Here is a 17009-nt window from a genome sequence, read left to right as displayed (position 1 = left end):
AAATAAATAAAAGGTTTTGCACAATATTGTGTTAAAATGCTTTTATTTACACGTTTCTTGAAATGATTTATGAAACACAAAATGAATTTGCATAAAAGCACGGACATGAAGCATGATTTATATTTTAATGTTTTCCTTCAAGTTGTGAAAGTATTAAGAAAATAAAGGTTTTTTAAAACCCTTGTAAAATTTTATGAAAAACTAATCAAAATAATTAAAATCACTTTTCTGTCAAATGAAAATTCCATAGCACAAATGAATTATTCCATTTACTCACACTGATTTTTTTCCTCCTTAATACAAATGGCTAGTAATGTAGTTTCCATATACAAAAGTATGTTTCAGTACTGTTTCTTAATATTTCATAATTTTATAGTAATACTAATGACATCAGGAAAGTTCACTCAAGTTATCATAAACATGAGCAATATTCTATGAAACATTCTTTGATAATTAAATTGAGTATTGTTATCTGTGTGTTTTTGGTGAGCAAAGAATGAAGAAATCTTACACAAAACTGTTGAATTCAAGACTTGAAAGTATCGCAAAGTACATCTTCTACATAAGTCCAGAAAACATCAGAAGCATTCCTCTGAAAAAGCTGTGATACACACGAGCCACTCAGTGACCTGAATCTTTTTACTTTCCATCAGCTTTTTTTGCTGCACTCTTTGCTTTCATATATTATTGAACGCTTAGTATATGTACACCTGGATATACATGTATATGTGTACGTATATATTTATAGCTGTAACATGGCATAGAAGTTGTTCAGCATTATCTTAGCTGGCTTTGAGATATCCACTGTTCACCTTTTCCATTTCTAGGAATATATTGCCCCAGTCTCCCCCTATTGCTGGGCCAATCTGTTGTCAGTGAAAGTATTTTGTACTCGCTGCAGGGTAGCTGAAGAGAGAGAGAACTGTAATGAGTAAGGTAGGCAGTACTTGAGTTTGGTTTTACAAATTGATGACTCCTGCTTTGCACCATGGGAAAGGTCCAGAAGTAAGCAGAAATCTTTGTTGAGCCCACACACAGAGGACTTGGTTAGTGCTGTGAAGCAGGACTGATTTTGACTGCAGTAGGAAAGCAGTTAGAAATCTTTTCCATTAATTTAAATATTTTTGAGTTCTAGTTTTTGAAAAAATCTGAAGTTCCTTCAGGTGAACTACCTGGAAACAAAGACAATAAAAATATAGGCCTGAATTTTAGTGCTTTAAAAACCATGCTTTTGAAGCACTTGGACAGATTATACTTTTAAATTGTTAATTTGTTTTTATGTATGTCTCACTTAAGAACAAATGAATTATTCACAGTCTCTGAGCAATTGTCTTTATTAATATATAATGTTGTTTTTCAGGCCTAATTGGGTAAAGAAACCTTACTATTTTACATCCTTTTATTCACTTCAAACAAGTAGGAGAATCCATGTGAAAATAACTAGTACTGAATTCTTTGAATTGTTTGCCAGCTAGCAGTGCTTGCCATGATCTACTGTTCTGTCTAGGGCTGGTTCATAAAGCAAGATATTTGGAGGCATTCCAAACAGAACTAAGGAAAACAGGGACAGTATTAAGAGGACATCTCATACTTAGTTTGTGAGGGGTTAGGGAATAAGGGAACATAAAGAAAGGCAAATGTGTTGGCAGAACTTGTATAATGGAGAGAATTGATTGATAGGAACCAGTGAACTATAAATTCCTATTTATCTTTTGATCCTTTTATTTTGTGTTTGAATCTTTATTTTAGTTATTTACTTGGACAAATTAATCTTTATCATTTAGCATGACTTATTGTAATATTACTTTTTTAGCTGCAGTGGACTCATTCTGTAGTGGGCATTTTGTTCTGGCTTAGAGTTATAAAACTATTAAATTTAAGGAATATGTTTCAATATAGTTACAATAGTATACAAGTCCTAATGAATGTAGTTAAGCTTTACTCAGATACACAGTTTGTGTTTGACTTGCAAGTGGTAGAGTTTATTCCCTACTGTTTTTCCCTGGTTGCTTAACCTACTGGAAGTTTGTGGTGGCATTTAGTATCAGCTGTATGAGTGGACCAGTTGGCATAAAAGTCTACATCGCTCTCTACAGGCTTTGATAAAATGAGGTGATTTACTTTTTTAGTTAGTGGAATTTTGGCTAATTGCACCAACCTAATTTTGGCATATTTTAGAACATAGTAACCTTGAGAGAAGGTGTCAATAATGAGCAGCTGAACATATGTCTACAAGTAACTGTATAGTATAGTTGGGTGATAGTATATTGCTGCATATGTTTTACTCATTAATGTATTTGATTCCCTGTGAGGGCTTGGGACAGTGTGAACTGGATTCTTATGTGCTGTAGAATCTTCCAACTCCCTTTTGTTCTTTCAAGAGGTCAGTGTACCCTGCCTGTTCTACCTTCATTTCTCTATTCCTTAAACTTCACACTGGAGTCACATATTTGAGTATTTCCAGATTAGGTTTAGTTGGTCAGAAAAGGGTTTGCTTTCTGTGTACTTAGATGGCACAGCTGAAGCAGGGCTTTCTGCTGTCAAAACAGGTGGCTTTGCTTTTTCTTTTCCAACCCAAACTGTGTGTTCCTGTCTTCTCTTTTTGGTCCGCATTGCTTTCCTTGGGCACAGTTAAACTGGCTGGAAACTAGACCCATGATAAACTGAATTATTTAGCTTCCTGCACTCATCTTGAGAATGAGAGAAGAATATGAGTGTTGATATGAGGATAAGAGCATGTCAGGGAAGAAGGGAGAAGCAAGGGTCTGTTTAGTGCCAGGTAGCACTGAGACTGCTTTAGCTGTGTAATAACACATGCTCATGATAAGGATTTGTGAATTTACTTTTTGCTTAGCAGGTTAGGGATCATAGACAGATATGGGATATGGGAACATGCTTTTTTATTATTTTGCTTCCTAGTACTGTCTTGAATGGCAGTTTACTATAGACAGTGCAGTTTTACAAAATCAGTTCTCTCTGTTTCAATTTTCATTTCACTGTCTAATACGCGGTTAGATTTCTGAGCTAATTGGAATAGTTCATCTGAAATGTTGGATGCATTGTTCCATCAGTAGACTTGGGCTTTGCCCCCTTCCTTTGCTTTTCATATATAGACTTCTTGTCACATTTTCTATAATTTTACTTTTTTTTTTAAGTACATTTGTAGTTCTTAGTAATGAAAGTGTTTAAAGTCATATCATATTGATGTAATGGAGAAAGTAACTCCATTGAAGTAAATCTCCATGACCTCCACTGAAACTAAATTAATTCCTTGAAAATCTGTTCAGTTAACCACACAAACTGTAAAATGAAAATTCTTGTTCTTATGAACTGGCACATATTCTAGCTTGAATAAAGTATGGGCTATGATAAAATATCTTCTTCAGTTTGATTACAGATTAGGGTGGTAATAGTCCTGGATACTTGAATCATCAGGATGTATTAGTTGACAAAGTAGGATGTACCTCAGCTTCACTGTCTTTCAGGAAAAAATTAATGTAATTCAACTAAAATTGTTTTTGTGGATAGTTTTAAAAAAGGCTTCTATCTATTTGCAGTGGAGTAAGCCTAATTAAAGTTAGAATTCTCTGGCTGTTGTTAATAATAGCTGTCAGAAGTGAAAAAGAGACATTAAGATAATCTCAAGTATATCCAACTGCTTAATTGCCTGTTATTTTTAGCTTTCTATGTGAGGGAAAATCAGTATTTTGAGTAATGATATTAATTGCTCATAGTCTCTTATGAGTGTCTGTTTAAAACAAGGAAGAAAAAAAACCCCAACCTCCCTTAACACCTGAAATTTTAAGGTCTATTAGTCTTCCAAATCTTTTAATTTTTTAAGTGATCCTCAAAGAAAGGACAATCTGTATAACTTTTTTTTTCAGAATAGCATCTGCATATGAAGTTGCTGTGCTCCGAGTCTGAAACCTGTCACTTTACCCTACATAAATAAATGTTTCAAAGCAGACTCATACCTAATTATCATATTTTCATTGAAAGTGTAGCAACAGTTGGTGCATTTTTGATCTGTGTTTGACTTACAAGCTTTAAAAAATGTATCTAAATTGATTAAGAAATGTTGGCTGTGGAGAACATCTTAAAGAGCAGCTATGAAGAAGCAAACCCTTACTTTCTCAAAGATTAAAATCAGTGTTGGACAGAGGATTTTTCAGACCTAATGATTTTTGATGGCTGGTAGTAATAGCTTCAGTGTACCACTGTTTAAATTAAATGTTCTTTTCTTAAAAATGTATATGACTGGCTGTCCTGTGAAGTAGGAAATGAAATGAAAAAATTTAATCTTCGGTGGCATAAGATAGGAGCAGAAAAATTGGCAATTGCCATTCCATAAAAATGTTTTTGACTACATCTGTAAGTGTGAGATTACAATCAACTTCCTACTCTTCCTAACATTAGAAAGTTTTCTTATTAATGTTAGAGCAAAAATAATTGGATTATATTTCCTTAAACATACAACTTCTTGTTATTTGTTGTACTGCTCTCCCCATTCTTGTGAGTGGAGGCATCTGCAGGTGGAATTCAGTGTTTTGGGTTAGCCTTTATTTTAATTTGTTTGTTTGTTTTAAATATTTATTGCATGCTTCCATGTCATACCAAAGAAGTGTGTCTTGAGAATACTGATCAGCATACTATAGTATGTGGCCCACCTTCCATTTATTTTTGTGGTAAAGCTGTGATTTAAAGGGAATACTTTTTTGAAAAGTAACTGGGGAGTTCAAGCCTTTGTAAAGCCCATCTTTTAGATGACTTTCATAGTTTTTACACTTCAGAGGAAAAGCCAAGTAGGAACTTGAAAGTTACTAATAAAAATTTCTTCAATCATATCAGTGCCTAGAAATCTATCAAAGAGGCAAAAAGTCTGAAAGAGATCTGAAGGAACCTGTAAAATACCTCCTCATAGCAGGAGATTGTGTGGATTTTTTGCTTAGGTATTTCTTGTGAGGAGACTTTCCAAATCCTATCTTATGGGCAAAATAAGAGGCATTCATTTCAATTTTTGCTATAAGATATGTATAGAAGAAATCTCTGAATTAATAAAAAAAATTCTTAGGTCAAATGGGACTACTCAAACTTCTGTCAGAAGTTATCAGAATAAATAAGTCAGGTCTAGACTTACTATTGATTTGAAGTGTTTGATGTTTTCAGCTAACTCAGATTTGTCTTTTAAATAATTTTTTGTATCATTCAAGTTTGCTTGTTTTTTCTTCTCTGATGTATACTAAAAAGAACTTGAGAAAAAAGATTTTTAGTTCCCCATGTATATATTAAAACAAATCTGTCAATGAAAGTCCTCTTTTACTGCATAGGATGATGTGGATTTAAATTACCAGCTTTTAAAGTTTGCTTTGCATCTATATGTGTGTTTCTAAATTTTCAAATGTATCTGTCTAAAGAAGATACATGATGCTTAGTGCATACTCCCAGAATTTTAAAAATGAAATTAATTTTATAATATGAATGCTAATGTAAAAAACAATGCATTTTTCAAGTTTGAAATACATTTTGTGGTTTATATTGTCTCATTTTTGAAGGCAATTAAACCAATAGACTCATACTATGAGGAAGTAATGAGACATTAGTGAAGGGTATTCTGTTTGAAACTACAGACTGGAAATGTTGGGTCATGGGAATAAATAGAAAAAAACCCATCTTGAATATTGGTGAAAGCAGTATACTAAAATTGAAGAGAAGCCAAAAAATTTCTTCAGGTATAAAAATGGAAGAATTGTGAAGAAGGAAGTTAATTGCAGTAAATATAGCTATGGGAAAGACATGTATTCCAAAGGGACCAGCATATTGTAGTTTTGGCTTCTGCATTCCTATTTCTCCTCTCCTCATGGTCTCCATATAGTTATAATTAGTGATCATCTCATTTCACTGAAGCGGCACAGAAGTGCTTATACCTCCAGATCTAAGACTTCTCAAGAATGATTTCCAACAGACTGGGAAATTACTTTAATGGCTTTTATGCCATTAAAAGTGGCTTTTGACATCCAAATATCACATCTTTGTGTGTTTATTATGAAGTAACTTGTGGGAAGAAAAGCTAAAAGAGAAAGAGCAATGCTTAAGCAATGACAACATGCTTTACAAATGCCAGAAGTGCAACATTCCAATCCTGTTGCACAGATCAGTAGTAGATAAAGATCTAGTAAAAGATTTTCAAATTTGGTGGATCGCTGCTTTAAAAAGAATTGTAAGATTTTTTTTGTCTTATTTTCAATGAGATACATGGTTATAAATAATTTATAGATAAATTTGTCAGAAGTTTGTATGCTGAAACTTCAAGTTAGCTTTGCTTGTAATTTAAATGCAAACCTTTTTTAATCATAGTAATGAAGTCATTGGGTTTTTCATTAGCATGGGGATATTTTGCTGGTTTCTTATTTGAGAAATACGATATTTTAAATTTTTACTATAAGCTGTGGAAAAAAATTTTTAAAGCAGAAGTGAAAAATTATGTACTTGAGCACAATCACAAAAAAGAGGAAAAAGTCTTCTTGCAAAACAGTTTTTCTTTTGCAGGCTTTCATTGCATTATTTCGTAGAAGCGGAAAGTATTTTATGCTTTTATAGGACATTCGCTTTGACAAATCCCAGTACTTAAAAAAAATGGCTTATCAATTGTGTTCTCATCAAAAACATTTGTGATTTGATTTATGTGTTCCATCTTTAGTTAATTATGACGTAGAAATTTACTGTGGTATGACTGAAATTTAAGGACAACTACCTTTCTTACAATAACATTGTTGAAGAAAATTAGAGATCATACTATTATTTTTGAACAGACAGAGCAGGCTTCTTTTTCCTAGAGGTTTGATTGTTTCTTTATCTTGACAATAAATACTTGTAAGCAAACCCTTACCCTGTAATCGGTAAGAATATGTTTGAAATTTTTGAAAAGAGCAAGCTTTGTGGCTTTTTTGCCTCAGAAGTATATGTAGCAGTTTCGTTAGGAAAGTGTAAGTCACAGCAGATTAAGGTAGTTAAGGAATGCATTCAGCAATTAAACAATAGAAGTAGTTTTTCCTGCAGAGTGCATTCTCTTCAAATTCAGTATCTGCAGTTTGTGCTAAAAAGCAGAAATAATGGATGTCACTTAATTTCTGTTGTAAATAAGGGAAGAAATCTATTAGGTGGATTTCTTATTAGCTGTGAATCATGTGGGAGATTACAAAACATGGAAACATCTAATTTTGGTTAAGAAAATTTATATATGTACAATTGAAAATTGGATATTGCACAGTGTGGGTTGCAGGAAACTGCCACAGTCATAAATGTGTGGGGATGTCACTGAGGGACAGTTGTTTCCTCTGCCATCCATTTTTCTTTGAGAACTTATTTTGTTATGCTATTCAAATTACATTAATAGGTTAAAATAAAAATGCTTCACGGGTGAGTGAAGTTATACTTGCACAGAGTTATGGTCATATGTAAATGGTTGATTAGCTTATGTGACAGTGGCAAATTTTTCAGTCTTCAGTCACACAAAAAATTACATTTCTGAGTTTTATATTCATGTACGAGTTCTTGGATAATTTGTATTGCTTTTATATTTACCCAAGTTAGAGTTGAACCTTTGAGCTTTTTAAGTTATCCAGGAAATGTGTTAAACATATTGCTGTTTATGAAATTGTTCAAATGAGTTCTCTTTGCCAGCCTTCTATTATTAAGTAATTACATGCAATGCAATTTCTTTTTTTGACTTTTTTAAAAATATTTTCAGTGAAGAAGTATTAATTTTCAGTAAAGTTCACCCTTGTGTGTGCAGATACATGTACTGGTTTCTTTATCTTTTAAATAAATTTTCGCTTTTAGTGCAGTTGATTTTTTCCATCTCCAATAAATAGTTCTTTTTCAAAACTACATTAATTTATGGATTCTCTTTGAAGGCTTTTCCAGTACTAGGGTGATAGTTCTGAAATAAGTCTCTAATCAATCCCATACCTGAACACAGGGAACACCTGTGGTCTTGAGGTTTGCTTTAAACTTTTTTGACCACACTACAGTTTGCTCTTGTCCCACACTTGGTGTTTTGTCTCTGTGTTTGTGGATATGTGTGTTGATGCTTTAAAAAATTAAATGATAAAGCACAAACTAGTTAATTAAAAATGCAATGTGGGAGACATGTTCAACCTTTAATCTTTCATTTCCTATTCTGCAAGCACCTTTTGGACTTCTCAGGGAATTCCCTTATGTGGTATTCTAAGAAAATACTCATCAGCATCCTGTGCTCACCATGCATACTGGTTGCTGATTATGAGTCCCTTAATTTGGTGTCACATGCACAGCTTCTCCCTGGCAGGCTGTTTTGGTTGACAATAGCAAACCTTTTGGAGTGAGTACTGTGAGAAGAATTTGTTCTGATCATTGTGTTCATTGTTGCTGAAATCCATTTTTAAGAAGAACTGCCATCTTAAAAGCTTTGAAGGCTTCTGTTTCATAATAATGTCATGCCCAAGGATGTGGCTTATACTCTTCTAATTTCAAACTGCACTTACTGGCTGATTTCTCACCTGTGTGGAAGAGATTCTCAGTCCTGTATTTGGCATTATGCAAGTTCTGTGAGTCAAAGACATGTTGGCACCACCAGCTTTACTTAATTCTTCTTTGTACCCTGTTTTGGTCATAGAACTTTTAATCTTCCTCCTGTCTGACTTGTGAAGCAGTAATCTCAGTCTGCAGCCTACGAGGAACTGATGTCTTTTGTTTAATTTGCAACGTGACCTGAGAGTTTCCATTTTTCAGATAAATGAAATCCTTAAAAACAGCTCTGGTTTTGTGTATATATGTGCAGTGGGTTATGAATATTAAATAAAGGCAAATTCTGGATTATTTAGTGTGGAGGAAAAAAAATAGTTAAAATCTGCCAAGACAAAGACTAGGTAGAGAAGATCTTACTGGCAAGCAGTGTAGGCCCACTAAAGGAAGTCTCTGAATGATTTACTGATTACTTTCATACAGAATCTGGAATTAGAGGAAAAGTATGTGAAGTATCTTGCCTTTTGTGACAGAGCAAATTGAGAGTACCTCCAGGGTCATACATTAATTTTGATGAGCATGTTCAGTTTGAGATGTTCAGTCCATGTGATCAGCTTTACAGTGTTTTTGGACAGGAGGATTTACCTTGCTTGCCAGGTCACACAAGATTGTAAGAGTTGCCATGTGCAGCAAATTATTTAGAGAATTCATATGAGTAGAATATAATGATTAATGTTTGAAACACTATTCTTACATGGATGCATAAAGATATTCATCTTGCTTCATATTGCATTTGAAGGATTTTGCAGAAGATCAATTGAAAACAAATAGAAGATTATTAACAATATTAAAATAGACAAGTTGTCAATATATCACGTATGTGAGAACATAACTGTTTATAGGGGAATATTTGAAATGCAGTAAGGTCATGTTTACCTAAGCTTGGACTGATGAGATGATTAAGGTTTTTTAAAATTTTACCTTTGTGACTGCAGTACCACGAAGAAAAGGGAAGGTTTTACTTTGGTGATTCATCCTTAACAGCTCAAGAGCTATTTCTATCAAGATTAATATGTAACTAGGACTTTTTCAATGGGAGATATTGATACGGTAATATACATATTTAATTAGGCAATTGTTACTGAAAGAATTTACATTTAAATGCTCTATTATGTCTGGATCTTCTTAGAAAAACATTGCTTTAGTGCAGCAGTGACTGAATAGGTGTTTCATAAGGCCTTTTGAAAACTGAGTTTGGAGTGGAATATGTAAAAGCTGTGGAATATGTAAAAGCTGTGGAAATATTACTTGCACCTCTGCATGCAATCATGTGTGTATGATTTTTTTTGGTACTTGCATACTTGGGTGGTAACCTTTATGTTAGGTCTGCCTGAAGATGTAACACCTGAAATAGATTGCAGCACAGTAAGATTTATACAGAGAAGCACCTGTGCATCTGTGGTCAGAATGGTTTCCTTGCACTGCTGCAAGGGATACATAATTTGGACTTCAGGTATATGGTAATTCTTTTTCTACATTTACACAAAATAGTGCTAATAAAATCCCCAATTTTAAATTGTTCAGCTCATTAGCTGATCTAGTGTTTTTATGTATTATTTTGTATATTGAGTATATGTAATGAGCAATCATAATTTATTGGGGATATTGCAGTCTGTTTTGGGCTTCAGCACTAAGTCTTTTTTACCCTGCCATCCATTTTATCCCCTACCTCGCACTCCAGTGAATTCGTCTGAGTTTTGCTGATTCTGAGTGTTGAGAAACAATTTCAAGATAAAAAGCTACAGTTAAAACATTAGTAACACAATTAAATGTTTGTTTCATTTAAAAAAGTCCTTTGAGAGAATGTGTGCTTTATTTAAAGGAGGTATTTTTTGTAGGAACTTGCTTGGTGTAATGATGTATGAAAACTATCAAGTTACTATAATTTTTTTCACACTTTATAAAGATTGAGTTTTGGTGTCAGTAGCAGGTTTAGAGGAGTTCTGAATGCAAACTACCTTTTTGTTGGTTGCATGTGTTTTTACCCCTGATCTGTACTGAAAAGGTAAAATTCCAGCACTCTTTGGAAGAAGTCTATTACAGCTAAAAGACAAAGATCAGTTGTGAACTTAATTTTGACATTCTGTACAACTTCAATCAAAATCATCCGTTAGGCATTAATCTTGAATTAAAACCTACTTTTAATGGAGGCAAGCTTTTTAGCATGTTTACTTTCTGCTGTCATTGGGAAACTAAATCTGTAAGCAGTATTTTTTAAAATTTTGATTTTATCCTTATGTCTCTGTTTTTGTGAGTGGATCCAGTTAGAACCGTTTAGAAAAAGTTAGTCCTTCTGCAGGGTGGGAAGTTTTAGAAGCATACCCCGGGAGTGAGTAAAGAAGAGCTAATCCCATGCTTACAGCAATGCACGTATTCAGATCAGCATGTCACAGACTCCATGCTACAGCAGTTCTCCAGGCAACCAGGCATTTTCCTGTCTTTTGCAGTTGTATAGATAACATGATAAAGATCTCCACAGGAAACTGTAGGACTTCATAATTGGGAAGTTTTAGGCAGTGAGCTTTTCTCCCACAGATATTGCACACGCTGGCCTGCTGTATCTGTCCACATTCTTTTATTCAGTCTTTATGTTACTATCCATTCATATTTCACTCATTGAAAATAAATTTAAAGTTATTTAAAAACAGAAATTGCAATTATGTTCTCAAGCACAAATAATATCTTAGGTACTTTTGTGATGGTTATGTTGTTATTTTTACTTCTGTTTATTCTGAAATCTCCTGTGGTCTTTCTTTCAAAACTTTTCTAGTGTGTTTATTTCTTCATCCAAATAAGAAAAAGAAAAACAGAGAGAGAGAGAGCAACATGGAGCTTGACTGCTTTTTCCCTTAAAACTGCAGGGAAAAAGAACCATTTTGCACTATGTGCATACCGAAATAAATGAATAAATACTAAATATGTAGATTATGATTTTGGATAGCATTCTGCCAATCAAATGTTCCTTAATTGGAGCTAGTCAAAAGGGATGGCCTTTTAAAATTGCATTTGTACTTTGGAAAAGGATCCTTTGGATATTTAATGTCAGTTTTGAACTTCCTCAGTAAAGTGTAGCAAAGTAGGGTGGATTGGTGCAGCAGAAACCATTGACATCACTGAGCACTTGCTTGTTTGAGACTTTGCTTTTGGGATGCTATGCCATCTTTATTAGAAGAGTTCTTGGGTGCTTCCACAGTGTTGTTCCTTGTTCATCATAGACCACATTTCAATAATAAAATACCAGTTAACATAACATATCCAAAAATATACATCTTAGCTGATTTAATGAAACTGTATTGTATTATAGCTCGAAGTAATTAGATTTATTTGTTGAAATACTTGGTTGCGGAATTTTAAGCCAAAGTTTGACACAGTTGCTTTACACAGGGGAAACACTGCTAGGGTACAATAGAAATACATCTGAGTTGTCTGAAACACTTAATTAGATTTTTTTAATTTCAAAACTTTATTATCTGACTTTAGAAGAGATGACTTAGTGTGATGAATTGGAAGCACAATGGGATTGAAAATTGGTCTAGAAGTAGCTTATATATTTAAAGAACATATAAAAGATTCTGAATAATTATTTTGTCTTTAAGAGGCTTATGGAATGCTAAAGATCAGTCTCTTTAAGCCACAGAAAGCAAAATGTTCTTGGATAGCTCTTCAGAGGGGAGACAAAACAAGACAGCTGGACAAGTACTTCATAAAACTGCTTTTTTAATGTCTGTAATGGCTGAGCATGTGGTTCTGTGACATTATAATTGGGGCTGTCAATTCTTTCAGCGAAGAAAGATTTCTAAAAGCTATCTATATCTTATCTATATCCTTATCTAGGTTGTTGTTCCCTGTGGAATAATGAGAATTTTACTCAGAGTAGTAAATTTGTGTCAGACCTGTGTTCTTTTCAGAAAGGCCTGTCCTGACTTCCTCTTTGTGCTTGGGGGACATACCTCTGATGAACAGTAATTGGAGCCATTGAAAGATATTTCTTAAAAGCTATAGTGTATTTTCTGGGGGGAATAAAAATTAGTCATTCTAATTTGATAATCCATCTTTATTAGAACAATAAGAACCTAGTTTTTCCAAAATATTAATGCTGGAGTGTTGCTGCTGTCCAGGTTGCATCATTTAGCCAACCTACAAACTGCGCTGGTTTTCTTACAGCTTGCAGGTAGTTCAGTCACAGGACAGCAGATCATTTGGTAGGTGTTTAAAGCTTTATATCAACAGTAGTTTAGACTTCCAGAGTTTAAAGGTCTGCATTCTGAGGCAATCCTTTTAAAAGCAAATTATACCTAATACTGAGAAGCAAGATTTTTTAAAAAATGTGATTAATCTGATTTATTTATCTTCGTAGTTTAGAACAAGTCAGGTAGTACTCTGTCACTTCTTAGTCTTCTTTGTTGGCTGTGAAGGGAGGTGAAGATGCCCACCTTTGACATTTATATGGATCTTCAGCTTTTTTGTTGGTTTAAAACCTGATGTGAGAATATAGTGCAAAATGGTAGATTTTGAAAGAGAGAGACAAAAATGAGGTAAGATAAGAAAGATGAGAAAGAGAACATAACAAGTCTTTTTCATTTGTTATCTTTTCATACCTATGTGTGTTGTGCCATGGTTTATAGCTACCTTTTCTTTCAGAAATGTGATACCAGTGTCATGAAAAGAAAAGGTGCTCCAAGGCAGAAAATTTGCAAAGGAGCACGTTTTCAAAGTAGTTGTAATCTCATTCTTTCAGCACATTTTGGGTGGAGGAGGGCCTGAAGACTTTATTCAAAGGGAAGACACTTCAGTATATGTTTGTGTTTTATATAAATGCGAGGAACTCTGGTACATTTACTGGTTTTTTCTGTAGACATAGTGAGGCAGAGTGAGAATGGGTTGCTTCTTTTTTTGCCATTTGAAATATTAAACTGAAAGTTATAAATATTAACTATAATTTTTTTACAGTGGTGCACTGATTTATGAAAATATAATAAACTGTATAACTGTAATACTTTTCTGTGAGTTAATATGTGTAAGATGTGCCGAAGTTTTGTTTTGTGCTGTAGTGGGTACATCATTAATTTTCTTTTCTATTTGGAAAGGTTTTTCTTTTCTAAATTGCAGCTGTAGTCTGCTTTTTTACATAAAGTTCAGAAAGTTCAGTGCTTTTCTGAGAAGTATTTTTCAGGGCTTTTTCTTCTGTGAAGACTGGCAACATATTTGCACATTCTGTGTGTGGTGCAAACATAGTCATCTTCTTCAGGGATTGTTCATATATAGCTTGAGGGCTCTCAGAGTGCTTCTGATCCTTCTTCAGGTGTGAAATGTTTAGAATAAAGTGATTTATTATATATTAATTCTGGTTAACCAGGCATGATTTGAGATTTTCACAGTCTGCAAGAAATTAAGTATTCATTAACATTTAAAGCCATTAGATGACACAGTTAAGCAATAAATGATTCATTTAGGCCCTATTAAAGTAAATGTGCATTGGTTTCTGACTCGAAGATAAGTGGTGGCTGTCTTTGTTTTCAATTATTTTCCTCATTCTTGCTTTATTTATTCTGTGCACTTCATTGACTTGTCTTTCTCTTTCTTTTCCTGAAACAGAAGAAGAAGAAGTGGAAAATTTTGATGTTTCCAGTCTGCCTGAAGAAGTGCTTCAGAACATAGAAGCTGACAGTTACTGGTGCATGAGCAAGTTGCTTGATGGCATTCAGGTAAATTGATTTTTCCTCTCTGTAAGTAGTGGAGTTAACTGATTAATGTCATGGCTTTGAACTACTTTAAGGCTGAGAAAGAGTACATCTATAAAAAACGGGTTTTCTGAATTTCCCATTGGAGAAATCCACTGTGAGTTTGGCATAGAAAAGAAAGAAGGGAAAAGAAAAAAAAACCCATTCAACTTCTCTTAATCAAAATGTCTGCATGTTCCATTGTGTGTGATGTTCTAGAACAGAACAGAAACTTCCAGTTCTAGATGCATGTTTTGCAAATCTGTTACCAAGCATGAAGAATAGTTGCTCAGAATCTCACTGAGGTGGTAAAAACCTGGCTATTTATTAATTTTTCAGTTGTTATTATAGCAACCTATAAGAGATTGCTGTCTTAATAGCTCCTGAAATTATCTTCATATTTTTAATATACCCATTTAAAACTTATGCTACTTCACTGAGAGTTTGATTTTTTTCTATGTGGAAAAGCTATAAATGAAGGCACAATTTTTCTGTTACAGGCAGCAAGCTGGAGTCTAATAATGGCAGATTTTTGTGTAAATGTTCGTGGGCTTAAAAGTTTATGAAGATTAGAAGTATCTACAACATTCTTTCCTATGACATATTTTAATATGAATGTTTCATTGGCTAAGGCACATTGTGAATTGAACCTTGCAACAGAGTTCATTTTTTACAAAATGGTTCTAAGACTGAGTCAGCAACAAAAGGCTTTAACTTTTTTTGAAGGTGTGTTAAGTGTGTTTTTCCTGATTAAAGCTCAGTGTTTTGTGTAGCATTTTTGAAATGCACCATCTTTTTCCCACATCAGTTCCTGTTACAAATGCTGGTTTGCTTATTTCAATGTCTCAGACCTCCTAAATTTTTAACTTTTTGACCAAATAGCAAAAATATGTGAAAAGTTATAAAGACAAAAGTGAGAGCTTGAAATCTACTGGGAAGGAAAAAAGCTAGGTAAAGAATTGCAAACTCCTCCAACTGTTTTACCTGCTTCTGGAACATCATTGTCTCTAGCCTGTTGCTTTATTTTTTTTTCCTAGGAAAGGAAGTTCACAGATTAGTCAATTTCTCCTTAAAATTCTGTTTTCATACAAAATTATCAGGTACTGAGTAGCAAAATATGGAAACCAATTGCAATGGAATTAAACTGCATCATTGAAAATTTAAGCTGTTATATAAATGGAATAGTGTTGGATGTATTAAAGGATGCACTCATCCATCAAAAGAAGGCTTGAAAGATTATGCTAGGGGTGTGACTAATGATGTTACAGTTAATTCAGTGCAACTGCAGTGCTGCTGAAATAAAAGGGTTTCTTGTTTTTCTTCTCCCATTCTCCTGCTTTGTTTCCTTTCTGTGATGATACCACTTTACTTAACAGATAAAACAGTCAAGTAGTTGCAGGTAGAGTTGGTTGGAAGAAGCAACCCTGTAGAGAAGGACTCAGATGCTGGTGGACAGGACTGGCAATGTGCACTTGCAGCCCAGAAAGCCAGCTGTGTCTTGGGCTGCATGCAAGGCAGGTGGGCAGCAAGGTGAGGGAGGGGATTTTGCCCCTCTGCCCTGTCCTTGTGAGCACCCACCTGGAGTGCTGCAGCCACTGCAGGGATCCCCAGCACGGGGCAGACATGGACCTGTTGGAGTGGGTCCAGAGGAGAGCCATGAAGGTGATCAGAAGGCATCTCTCCCATGAGGAAGGGCTGAGAATATTCAGGTTTTTGGGCCTGGAGAAGAGAAGGCTCTGGGGAGTTGTTACTGTAACCTTTCAGTACTTAAAGGGGGATATTAATAAAGCTGGAGAGAGACTTCTTGCCAGGGTCTGTAGTGATACGACAAGGGGCAACATTTCAAACAGGACAGATTTAAATTGGGCATAAGGAGTGCATTTTCTATGATGAGGGAGCTCAAAGATGTTGTGGATGTTCTCTTCCTGGAAGTGTTCAAGGTCAGGACTGATGTGGCCTTAAACAGCATGATCGAGCTGAAGCTGTCCCTGCCCACAGCAGGAGGTTTGGACTAGATGCGCTTTAAAGATTCTCAGTGGATTCATTGTGTGATGCTATAGTTCTGGCTGACTTGCATTCTGGATGCACAATCATTTCTCTCTGAAAATATGGTATAGAAGACTCCTATGTGATGTATGTGATGATTTTGCCCAAGATGTCTGAATAAACTGTACGGGGATATGTGACATGTAACTGCAATCAAAGAATCTCTGCAGAGTGTTTCCATTAATTTATTTGTCAATATAAATTTCCATTTCATGTTGCCCTACCGGTATTGGATAAGTTTAAAGAGTATACTTTGATAACTGTTAGGGTCATCTTGTGAAATTTTTGGCTAACATGAGCTAGATACTTTTTTTTGTGTGTTTTGTCTGTTCAGTGCAGAAGGGTGTAATGGAAGAATGATTGTATGATTGTATTTGTACCCCTTTATTATTCTTAACAGAAAACTCATTTATTTTTCCAATCCATCCAGATGGTCTCATTTTCTTGATTGTAGAGTTGTCAAAGGTGTTATTAAGACATATGCATTTCTTGCTGGAGTTTTACCACACATAGTATCTATTATTTCTTCATTCCTCACTCATCTTACCTCCCTCCCTTACGTATCTAATGTGACTCTGTATTTTTATTATAAGAATGTATCTTTGAACCACGGAGACTTGTGCAAAATAAAGAACAGGGGTTGGCATTGGGCAGCAGGACAGTCACTTCCTGACATGCATA

General features: G+C 34.5%; 1 protein-coding gene across 2 annotated transcripts in view; it reads left to right on the top strand.

The window, feature by feature from the left end:
• Positions 1 to 17009, top strand: part of TBC1D22A (TBC1 domain family member 22A) — a 138262-nt gene that overhangs the window by 36593 nt on the left and 84660 nt on the right. For both annotated transcript variants that reach the window (XM_030961053.1, XM_030961052.1), the window contains exon 9: positions 14158 to 14267. In XM_030961053.1, coding sequence (XP_030816913.1) covers positions 14158 to 14267 — 110 coding nt within the window. The remainder of the gene's footprint in view (positions 1 to 14157; positions 14268 to 17009) is intronic.

This window comes from Camarhynchus parvulus, chromosome 1A (genome assembly GCF_901933205.1).
Source record: "Camarhynchus parvulus chromosome 1A, STF_HiC, whole genome shotgun sequence".
In the NCBI taxonomy this organism is placed as follows: Eukaryota; Metazoa; Chordata; class Aves; order Passeriformes; family Thraupidae; genus Camarhynchus; species Camarhynchus parvulus.
This window is presented reverse-complemented; position numbering and strand designations above follow the sequence as displayed.